Genomic DNA, 12,275 nt, shown 5'->3' on the forward strand with positions numbered 1-12,275 from the left:
AAAAGGCCCTCCCACCTGGTTGCTGTCAGATATACCTATGCAGGTGATGGGATAACCAGAATGCCCTGGTGTATAGATGTCAATGAAATGGGCAAGTTGACAGAGGAAAATGTACTCCCTAGGCTTAACTTGGTTCCAAGTTATTTGGAACCTCTTATATCAATAACATCACCTTGAACTTGTCCCGGTAATGTAGTGACAACCTGTATAAAGGCGTAACATGGTTGCCCCACTCAGCTACCTAACCACCGACTTCTCCACTAATTGCAGTTTCTGGGCCAGTCTCAAGGGAAGCCTTACTATGGATTCTATTTATCTACCTGCAAGGATGCGTAATATTATTATTTTTAACCGGGGTGAGGGAAGGATTGCAAACTGTGATACAACGCCCCTCGCCGCGTAACGTGGTACAGTCCAAGCAAAGATTTACCACTTGATTCTGTGGATTGTATGAACCAGCCACTAGTTAGTAAGGAACCTGGGGTGGGGGGGAATAAAAAATGCATCTAAATACTTCTCTCTTTCTCTCTGCTTTTTGTTGTCATCCAGGGCAGAGGTGGGCCGAAAAGTAGATATCCAGATGTTTTAGATTTCAACGCCCTACATTCCTGACCACTGGCCATGCTGGGAGCCTCACACATCTGGTGATCTATCTCTTCTGCCCATCCTGATCTAGGGCTCAGACACACTAGAAACTAAGGCATATAACATTTCTTAACATCAGGCTCTAGGGTATTTTTTTTTGTGGGGTGGGGGACATAAACAAAACTGAACGGTATCTTTTAGAGCGGAGATTCTAAGTGCAGGCTCACAAAACTGCGTTGTCCCCCCTTTTTTCCGCTTCTACGCTCAAAGACTCCGGCGGCCCCCGGGGTCAGAACGTTGCTTGCGCCTTTCCGTTGTGCAGAAATCAGTCCTTTTTTTGAAGTGGCGTTCAGCTGACGGCATTCTCCATCATCTTACAGGTAACGCAGAAAGAAACGGCAAAGCGCTCCAGTCTAGCTTCTCAAGGTCAGGCCCCTCTTCGTAGATTTCTGTGTCTTGATGTCTTCCGTTCCGAACTCCCAATTTCCCTCCTTCTGGGAAAAAAAGGAAGAAAAACATCCGGAGATCCAAAGAGCAGAGCCACGACAGGCATTTCAGAGATTATTTTCTCTCCAGCTGTCCCTTTATGCAGTCAAGGCATCAATCTTCACAGAGTAAAAAAATGTTCAATCTTTAAGTGCGACCTGTTTCGGTTTGGATGGCTGGCAAACTCCTGATTCATTTTTAAAGGGGTTTATTCCAGTGCCCTGCTCTGCAAAAGAGAACAGTTAATTGCTAGAGCACAACTGCTGAAAAATTTCCCTCTCGGAGTAGAGGGGAGAGACGAGGAGCCACTAACAACGTACCAAAGAACCAAGTCTCGTTAAGAAAAGGAGAGGGGAGGAAGGCTAGATAATCTACTGAGGCGCAACTGACCAATTTTTCAGGAATTTCCTTCCGCGTGGATTCTCTGATGACTAATGAGGTTTGAACTCTGAGTAAAGCTTTTCCCACAGTCCAAACACCGGTACGGTTTCTCCCCTGTGTGCGTCCTCTCGTGTGCTACAAGGCTAGAACTCCCCCGGAAGCTCTTTCCGCACACTGAGCACTGAAAGGGTTTCTCGCCGGTGTGGATTCTCTGATGAGTAATGAGGTGTGATTTGTAACTGAAGCTTCTCTCACACACTATGCACTGAAAAGGCTTCTCCCCTGTGTGGATTCTCCGGTGCGCGCTAAGGCGTGAACTCACGCTGAAACTTTTCCCACACTCTCCGCACTGGTATGGTTTCTCACCGGTGTGGATTCTCTCGTGGCTAACTACTTCTGAACTGCGCAAGAAGCTTTTCCCACAGAAGGAACACCGATAGGGTTTCTCCCCAGTGTGAGCCCTCTCATGCGCAAGAAGATCTGAGCTTTCACTGAAAGTTTTCCCACAGTCCAAACATATAAATGGTCTCTCGCCCGTGTGGCTTCTCTGATGCTTCCTAAGCCGAGAGCTCACGCTGAAGGTTTTCCCACATTCAGAGCATTCGTACGGCTTTTCCCCCGTGTGGATTCTCTGGTGGCTATTAAGGTATGAGCTCTGGCTGAAGCTTTTCCCACACTCCAAGCATTTATACGGTTTTTCCCCGGTGTGGATCCGGTGATGGGTAATCAGGTTTGAGATGTCGCTGAAGCTTTTCTCACACACCGAACACTGGTATGGCTTATCCCCGGTGTGGATTCTCTGGTGGCTAACGAGACCCGAATTGCGACGGAAGCTCTTGCTGCAGTACAGGCACTTGTACGGCTTCTCTCCCGTGTGAGTCCTCTCGTGAGCAATCAGTCCCGACTTCACGCTGAAGCTCTTGGCGCAGTGAGAACATTTGTAAGGCTTCTCCCCTGTATGGGTTCTCCGATGAGCTATAAGACTGGAGCTCACGCTGAAGCTTCTCCCGCAATCGGAGCACGTGTACGGCTTCTCTCCCGTGTGGGTTCTCTCATGGACGATGAGGCGCGACCGAAGACTGAAGCACTTGCCGCACACCAAACACTTGTGGATTTTCTCTCCTGCGTGATCCGAACCCTGGCTGAAGCTTTCTTCACATACTCTTACCTTGATCGGTGGCTCGTCATCATTGGTTTCTTTTTCTGGTGCGGCCACCGTGAGATCTTCATAACACCCCTCCAAAGGAATGGATTTTTGGACCCTCTTCCGTGGGTTTTTTTTCGGTGGTTTCTCCGGCCTCTTCTGACTTTCAGAAGCATCTCCTTGCTCACAACGGAGGGGAAATGGCTGTTCCACGCCTCCCTCTGCTACCCCACATGGCTCGTGGTCGCTCTTCTCTGGCTGTGGACTCCCTGCATCATTCTCAATGATGCACAGATTACCTGGGGGAACATAAAGAAACAGTACAGAATTAGCACCACCCACAAGAAGCCATAGCAAAACGACTGAGAAACAGAAAAGGGGCTGGCGACCCACACTTAAGAGTAGACCCTTCGAAAGCAACGGGATTGAAGTAGTCATGTCTCTCTTAAGTCCCATGGATTTCAATGGGTCTACTCTAAGCATGGCAAACTCTGGGACCAAACCCAACGTATACAGACAGCATTACAACAGTGGAAGTTACACTAGACAAGCCTTTCCCAGCCGGGTGACCCGTAGAGGTGCTGGACTACAACACCCACCCACCCCCAGCCACCAGGGGCGTCAATGGCTGGGGGTGATGGGAGTTGTTGTCCAACAGATCTGAAGGGCCCCTGTTTGGGAGACGCTGCACCAGACAGCTTCAATCATGTCGTCTGCAACACGCACATCAAAATAATTTTAGAGGCTTTTTGGAGCTATGAAGCCAAGCCAGAGTTGCTGTTGTTTTTAACCATTTGTGTCGGTCCTGGGATTGTTTCATGAAGGACGGACGGAATAAAAAACAAAAGCAGAAACTTTACTAATAAACAGTATTAGCGCTCCGTGGTACCGGTTCAGAAATTCGATAGTGCTTGGTCTGAATTCTAAGGACTCTCAAACTTTTTTTTTTTTTGGTATTAAGGGCACCAATCCTATGCGTATAAATACAGAAAAAAGTCCCACAACTCCAAACATTCCAGAGCTAACATGGCTGTCTGGGGCAGGCTGTGTTGAGTTGGGTTCTGGTTCTGCCAAGTCCAAGTCATCCATCAGGTTCTTTTGGTTACTAGGATGAAACAAGCCCCTTGTGCAAAAAGACGACAGTTCATCAATCAAAAATGGAAGCAGAATATACACATGTAAAGGTAGGGTGACCCTATGAAAAAGAGGACAGGGCTCCTGTGTCTTTAACAGTTGCATAGAAAAGGGAATTTCAGCAGGTGCCATATGTATATATGGAGAACCTGGTGAAATTCCCTCTTCATCACCACAGTTAAAGCTGCAGGAGCTATACTAGAGTGACCAGATTTAAAAGAGGGCAGGGCAACTGCAGCTTTAACGGTTGTGATGAAGAGGGAAATTCACCAGGTTCCCCATATATTTATACTGTTAGTTTTACCCTACCCGGTGCCTGTTTGGTGCATTCTCTTCCCCTCCTTATTGTTTTATTATGATTTTATTAGAATGTAAGCCTATGCGGCAGGGTCTTGCTATTTACTGTTTTACTCTGTGCAGCACCATGTACATTGATGGTGCTATATAAATAAATAATAATAATAATAATAATATATACAAATGACACCTGCAGAAATTTCCTTTCCAATACAACTATTAAAGATACAGGAGCCCTGTCCTCTTTTTCATGTGGTCACCCTACGAAAAGGAAGCTCACGCCTCCTTCCAGCTAAGCAAGCTTTCATAGCTGGGTCTTGATCGGGGGGCCCACAATAGACAGAGGCCGTCCCTTTGGGCCGCAGCAGGTCCTCCAGGCTGGTGGCGTGCACAGTTCCTCCTGAAACTAGGCCGAAGCCTGACGTTTGTACATTAGATCTTACAGGCTCTCCTGCTAGATGCCTGCCCCTCTCTCAGGAGCTGACAGGCTGAATCTCTCCCCCACCCTCAGAAGCGAGGGGGGGGGAAACTCCCTGTCGCAGGTTCCCCCCAAAGCACTCCAGCTTGGGAAAATAATGGGCCTGGTTAGGAGTGAAAACCTCCCAGCTCATTTTGATATAAGACACTATGAGAAAAAAGGGTGTCATAGCTACGAGAGGCCCATCCAGGGAATGAGGCTTACTCTTGTCAGCTAAAGCTGGCTAAAATCTACTCACTGTGTTAGGCTACACAGGTCTCTTCGCAGCATTTTGGGACTCTGTGAAGTCCATATGTCTGCTCATTAACAAACTTACTACACAGGCCTTTTCCCCCCGGTCTAAACATGCATGGGGATTGCGTCTTAAGTTTATTTACTTATTTACAATATTTATATACCGCTCGCCATTGAAAATTTCGGAGCGGTGTACAAGATAAAACAAAATAAAAAACAGAATAAAACACTTTTAGATTTTAAAAAAGCAAAAGCAAAGCAAAGTTTATCTGACCGCCCCTCTCCCCATTCTGCAATCATATAGGGTGACCATGTGACAAGGAGGACAAGGCTCCTGAATCTTTAACAGGTGCACAAGAAAAGGGAATTTCAGCAAGTGTCATTTGCATGCATGCAGCACCTGATGAAATTCCCTCTGCATCACAACAGTTAAAGTTGCAGGAGCCCTGCCCTCTTTTTTTAATGTGCTCTTTTTCTAATGGCCAGACGCGTTTCGACTAGGAGGTCCTGTTCGGTGGCCCAAAATCTAGGCTTGAATGTGCAAAAAATGTTTATCAAGTGGGGCTGACTATTTTTTTTATCATTCCCAAATAGAATTAATAGTGTATTATTATTATTATTATTATTATTATTATTATTATTTATTTATTTATTTATTTATTTATTTATTTATATAGCACCATCAGTGTACATGGTGCTGTACAGAGTAAAACAGTAAATAGCTAGACCCTGCCGCATAGGCTTACAATCTAATAAAATCATAGTAAAACAATAAGGAGGGGAAGAGAATGCAAACAGGTACAGGGTAGGGTAAGCAGGCACAGGGTAGGGTAAAACTAACAGTAGAAAGTAACAGTAGAAGTCTGCACAACATCAAGTTTTAAAAGCTTTAGGAAAAAGAAAAGTTTTTAGTTGAGCTTTAAAAGCTGCGGTTGAACTTGTAGTTCTCAAATGTTCTGGAAGAGCGTTCCAGGCGTAAGGGGCAGCAGAAGAGAATGGACGAAGCCGAGCAAGGGAAGTAGAGGCCCTTGGGCAGGCGAGAAACATGGCATCAGAGGAGCGAAGAGCTTGTTGTACAATATGCTACAGTTGAGGCTTGACTGAAACTGTAACATTTCACTTGTGTATCCTATTGACTCTATTTGGGAATGATAAGAAAAAACCCAGTTTTTATCAACCGTTTGCATTCTGTTAAGGCTAGTACCTTTTTGTGCGTGTGTTTAAGTATAGCGAACCAAAAAGCCGGCAAATCAATTTCTTTGAAGGTATATTGCTTCAATACTATTTCATCGATTTCAATCAAACTTCCCATCATGATTCAGCACTGCAGCACTGTTTTCACTGCTTTTAAATTATATATTGTTTTAACTTGGTTCATGGTTTAATTTGTTTTTAACTGTGCATATTTATTGTTTTATACTGTAGGCTTTTATCTGTACGCCGCTCTGAGATCTTAATGATATAGGGCGGGATATAAATGTTTTAAATAAATAAATAAATAGCTAATGTTGTGTGGATCAGGTCTTAGTTTGAGCCTACAGGTCACGGGATGTGGGATCTCCCCAGGGCACGGGCAACTCCTGTGGCGCTGTGTTTTTGAAATCCATTATTAACAAATGCTTTTCATCTGTCCGGCGAGGTGATGTTTGCCCTGTCCTGGACGGGGTTGCACTCTCCCTAAAGGATCGGGTCTGTAGTTTGGGGGTGCTCTTGGATCCAGAGCTGTCACTTGAGGCACAGGTGAACTCAGTAGCAAAGAGCACCTTTTATCAGCTTAGGCTGATATACCAACTGCACCCTTATCTGGACAGAGATAGCCTAGCTACAGTTATCCATGCTCTGATAACCTCTTGTTTGGATTACTGCAATGCGTTATACGTGGGGCTGCCTTTGAAAACGGTCTGGAAACTTCAGCTGGTACAAAACAGGGCAGCCCGTTTACTAACAGGGACTGGCTGGCGAGATCACATCACGCCAGTCCTTTTACAACTTCATTGGCTGCCAGTCCAGGTCCGGGCCCGATTCAAAGTGCTGGTATTAACATTCAAAGCCCTAAACGGCTTGGGGCCAGGTTATTTGAAGGAACGCCTCCTTCCATATGTGCCTGCCTGGACCATAAGATCATCCACAGGGGTCCTTCTCCGTGAGCCCCTGCCAAAGGAAGTGAGGCAGGTGGCTACTAGGATGAGGGCTTTCTCCGCTGTGGCACCCCGGTTGTGGAATGATCTCCCCGGAGAGGTCCGCCTGGCGCCTACACTGTACTCCTTTCGTTGCCAGCTGAAGACCTTTTTATTCTCTCAGTATTTTAACACTTAATTTTAACTTAAATTTTAATTTTACTGTTCTAACTCTGTATTTTAATCTTACATCAATTTTGCTGTGTGGTTTTATCCTGGCTGTGCTTTTTATATTGTATTTTGTATTTGTGTTTTAAATTGTTGGTTGTTTTTATGCTCTTCACGGTTTAAATTTTTGTGAACCACCCTGAGAGCTTCGGCTATTGGGCAATGTAAATATGTAATAAATAAATAAATAAATAAATAATATCCCAATGATAAAAAAACAAACCACAATGCCTTACCTAGCGTGCCAACGTCCCCCACGCCCTCCTGTTTGATCTCCAGGCACAGCGGCTGCTGGTCGGTGTCCGACGAAGGTTCCTCTGCTGTTGGGGAACTCACCCCATCCTCCTCAAACAGTCCTGGTTCCTGAAACAGCAGGAAGGAAGGATCCCATTCAGGGACAAGGGCTGGTACGGGGAGCGTGACGGGGAGCGTGGCATCCTACTCCTGAACCGACACTGGGTAATCCTCAACCCTGAACCTAACAGAACGGGAACCCCAAAGTAGCCAAGAGAAGGAGCCTGTTCAGACAACACGCTAACCCATCGTGGTTAAGCGTTTTGAGCTAAATGCTATGGCTTAACGAGCTGTGTGAACCATGACATAGCATGTCATGAGAACCCTTCCTAAGCCACTGGAGGAAACTTGCAATGACAGCCTCCCCGACAGACGCCCTTCTCGTTTGTGTTTAAATACTCAGCTACGCCCCTATCTGGACAGGGATAACCTAGCTTCAGTTGTTCATGCTCTGGTAGCCCCCAAATTAAGATTACTGCAACTAGAGATGTAAAATTTCCGGAAATTTTGAAGCCACGGGGGGAAAAAACCGTTCCCCCCCCCGTTTTTTTCAGGGAAAAACGAAAATTTTCGGAAAAATTAAAATAATGCAATATTAACACTTTTTACAGATTGAAAGTCACTTTGTTACTTTAGGAACATCATCATCATTATTATTATTATTATTATTATTATTATTATATTATTATTATTATTATAGCACCATCAGTGTACATGGTGTACATAAAATGTAATTATGTCCAAGTTGGTTTGGCATAAAATTATTACATTTTGGTATATTAAAAGTAGTGTATTCAAACAGTTAAAGGAAGCCAGATTCCAGCTGGACATCAGGAAAAACGTCCTGACTGTTAGAGCAGTACGACAATGGAATCAGTTACCTAGGGAGGTTGTGGGCTCTCCCACACTAGAGGCCTTCAAGAGGCAGCTGGACAAGCATCTGTCAGGGATGCTTTAGGGTGGATTCCTGCATTGAGCAGTGGGTTGGACTCGATGGCCTTGTAGGCCCCTTCCAACTCTGCTATTCTATGATTCTATGAATTATTACAAATTTAATTTACTTTTTTGGGGGTGACAAATGGAGCTACAAGCTCCTGAACTGTTAGGAACACTTGAACTGTAAGGAACCTCTTTGGTTCTGCCAGCTTATGAGAAGCAGGCAAAAAACAATTTAAAAAAACAACAACTGAAGAAACCACCAACATTAGTAACAAAGGAAATTATTTATGTCTCCACTAGTCCTTCAGTGTCAAGACATAAAGCCCCCATTCCCATAAAAAGAACTGAGGAAAATGTGTGGGGGACCAAGATTCAATGAATGTGCATGAAATTTAATCAGAGTCATTTTCTGACCTATAGCTATCAGTTTCAGTCTCTGCTTCAATGGCAGTGCTGCCCCCTAGAGGCAGAAGTGCATCTTGCGCTTGCATTTGAGAGTTGTAGTCTCAGTTTGCAACCTAGGACTTGCTTGTCCTTGGTGCACAGACATTGCAATAATCTGATACTGTACAGTTTTTAGAAATCATTTGGAGAAGTAAATATCTGAACACCTTGTCTTAAACATTTTATTCATCATGCTAAAATAAAACATCCCGTAATCCGTTTTTTCTTCATTTTTTTTTCAATTTTTCGGAAAAAAACAACAAATCTCTAACTGCAACACGCTCTACATGGGACTGCCTTTGAAGACAGTTTGGTAGCTGCAGCTTGTGCAAAAATCAGCGGCCAGATTAATAACCGGAACCAGAAGGTTTGAACATATAAGACCAATCTGGCCCGCTTGCATTGGCTGCCTGTACATTTCAGAGCCCAATTCAAGGTGCTGGTCTTAACCTATAAAGCCTTACACGGCTTGGGACCACAATACCTGATGGAACACCTTTCCCGACATGAACCTCCCCGTACACTGCGCTCAACATCTAAGGTCCTCCTCCGAGTGCCTACTCCGAGGGAAGCTTGGAAAATGGCAACAAGGAAGAGGGCCTTTTCAGTGGTGGCCCCCCAATCCTGGAACGATCTCCCCGATGAGGCTCGCCTGGCGCCAACATTGTTATCTTTTCAGTGTCAGGTCAAAACTTTTCTCTCCTCCCAGGCAGTGAACTACATGGGCTGAGTTTGTTTGTTTTTAACTGACCTCAGAATAGCTGTTTCGAAAGGATATTGTTGGTTTTGTGCTTTTGATGATTTTAAATTTTGTATGTTTGTTTTTAACGTTCGCTGTTTTTCACTTTTGTAAACGGCCCAGAGAGCTTCGGCTATGGGGCGGTATATAAATGTCGTAAATAAATAAATACCTCCAAAGCATCTGTTTCACCAGCACCCACCCACCTACCGAAAACTCACCTGCTGCGTTGGCGTCTCGGCCTCTTGCTGCCTCAGCAGGAAATCCTCCGCCAAAGTCACCGCCTGGGCACACGTCTCGGGGCAGCCATCTTTGACCCAGCTCTGAACCTCCAACGGCAGGATGGCCAGGAACTGCTCCAGGATCAGCAGCTCCAGGATTTGTTCCTTGGTGTGTCTCTCCGGCTTCAGCCACCGATGGCAGAGGAACCAGAGCCGGCTGCAGGCCTCGCGGGGCCCGTCGGCCTCCTTGTACAGAAACCGACGGAAGTGTTGCCGCTGGACTTCCGTGCTGATGGCGTCGACCCGCAAGATGGCCGCCTTCACCTTCCCAAAGTCTCCCGCGTCCCTGTCCTCAAACCTTTGTCCTTCTTTGAGGCCTGGGATGAGTTGGGACATCCACTTACCCGGTTGGGTATTGACTGCTTGTTCAACGGAGGTCAGAAAAATATCCTCCCAGCGCGGGGCGTCCGGAAGCTGGGGGTCCTCCAGTTCCGACGGAAACATTTCCGCCATTCTCACGGCATCTTTCTCACACGCCAATATGTCTTCGTTTTTCACCAGGGTGGCGTGGTTACTCATTCCGGTTCCCTCAGAAACATCTCGTCCACTGGGACCAAACGGGCTCCGCTCCGCCATTTTCTCACCTGGTCCCTTAGTTGGAAAATATTCCTGAAGGCTCAAAGGGACATCCATCCGCTCTTTCTCCTCTTCTGAAGCCATCTTCTGTCTCTCGGGTCAAGGGGCACCTTTAACCCAGTTCCACCTCTGCTTCAATTCCCACCAAACGTAGATGGAGTGAAGGCCGAGAACAGCACAGTCGTGTTTGTCTTTTGGATGCACAGGGGATCTGCATGGCGCAAGGACATCATTTATTTTGATTGTGTTTACTAATTTACGGAGGACAGCTGTGGTGCAATGGTTAGAGCACCAGACAAAGGCTGGTTCAAATACTTACTCAGCCATGAAGTAATGATTTCGGGTGACCGTGGGCCACTCACAGCCTCCATCCATCCTACCTCACAGGGTTGTTATGAGGACAGAATGAAGTGTGGAGAGAACTATGTAAACCATGTTGACCTCATTGGAGTATTGGAGGGATAAAATAATAATAATAATAATAACAACAATTCACTTTAATATAATTATACATTTTTAGGCTTACGGGTTTGTTAATGTTTTTTGGTTTTATTGTAATTGGGTTCTTTTTCTTTGTTTTGCCGCTCATTGGAAAATATATTTTTTGTTATTATATTTTTACGTATTTGTGAGGCAGGTGGCTACCAGGAGGAGGGCCTTCTCTGCTGTGGCACCCCGGCTGTGGAATGAGCTCCCTAAGGAGGTTCGCTTGGCACCTACATTATATGCTTTTAGACGCCAGGTGAAGAAGACCTTTTTATTCTCCCAACATTTTAACAATCTATAAATACATTTTAACATGGTGTTTTAAATTTGTAATTTTGCATTGCTGCTGTTTTTATCTGGTTGAGCTTTTTTATTGTATTTATATTATGGTTTTATACTGTTGTTTTATATTATGAATGGTTTTAATTTTTGTGAACCGCCCAGAGAGCTCCGGCTATTGGGGGGTATAGAAATGTAATAAATAAATAAATAAATAAATATTTATTGCATTTTTATACTGCCCAATAGCCGAAGCTCTCCGAGTTTTAATTTTTTAAAAAAATTCAGAACATAAAAAGAACCATCATATCAACCTTAGAAATATTAGACTAGTAAAGCTATTAATAAGCAGAAATGGTGCCTGAATATAAAAACATTAAGGTCTCACAGACATTATAATGTTCCATAAAGCTGTTCGGAACGATTCATTACGAAGCCACTTGTTATGCAATTGATCTTACTGATCATATTGATTTTAGTTATTTAAATCATTTCTATCCTGCACAGTCAACATAAATGGATGATCCCTGGGGCAGTATATATTACATAGCAGTGATAATACTACAAACGAGAAGGATCTTGGAATTGTTGTAGATCGCAAGCTGAATATGAGCCAACAGTGCGATATGGTTGCAAGAAAAGCAAATGCTATTTTGGGCTGCATTAATAGAAGTATAGCTTCCAAATCACATGAGGTACTGGTTCCTCTCTATTCGGCCTTGATTAGGCCTCATCTAGAGTTTTGCGTCCAGTTCTGGGCTCCACAATTCAAGAAGGACGCAGACAAGCTGGAGCGTGTTCAGAGGAGGGCAACCAGGATGAACAGGGGTCTGGAAACAAAGCCCTATGAAGAGAGATTGAAAGAACTGGGCATGTTTAGCCTGGAGAAGAGAAGGTTGAGGGGAGACATGATAGCACTCGTCAAATACTTAAAAGGTTGTCACACAGAGGAGGGCCAGGATCTCTTCTCGATCCTCCCAGAGTGCAGGACACGGAATAACGGGCTCAAGTTAAAGGAAGCCAGATTCCAGCAGGACATCAGGAAAAACTTCCTGACTGTTAGAGCAGTACGACAATGGAACCAGTGACCTAGGGAGGTTGTGGGCTCTCCCACACTAGAGGCCTTCAAGAGGCAGCTGGACAAGCATCTGTC

General features: G+C 44.9%; 1 protein-coding gene across 1 annotated transcript in view; it reads right to left on the reverse strand.

The window, feature by feature from the left end:
- Positions 1–1,091: 1,091 nt before the first annotated feature.
- LOC134395674 (uncharacterized) overlaps positions 1,092–12,275 on the reverse strand; it is a 31,705-nt gene continuing 20,521 nt past the window's right edge. Inside the window, exons 5-7 of the mRNA XM_063121835.1 lie at positions 9,722–10,444; positions 7,321–7,447; positions 1,092–2,895 (exon numbers count right to left, since the gene is read on the reverse strand). Of these exons, the coding sequence (XP_062977905.1) occupies positions 1,469–2,895; positions 7,321–7,447; positions 9,722–10,444 (2,277 nt within the window). The 3' untranslated portion in view covers positions 1,092–1,468. The remainder of the gene's footprint in view (positions 2,896–7,320; positions 7,448–9,721; positions 10,445–12,275) is intronic.

Source organism: Elgaria multicarinata, chromosome 3, assembly GCF_023053635.1.
Source record: "Elgaria multicarinata webbii isolate HBS135686 ecotype San Diego chromosome 3, rElgMul1.1.pri, whole genome shotgun sequence".
Classification (NCBI taxonomy): domain Eukaryota; kingdom Metazoa; phylum Chordata; class Lepidosauria; order Squamata; family Anguidae; genus Elgaria; species Elgaria multicarinata.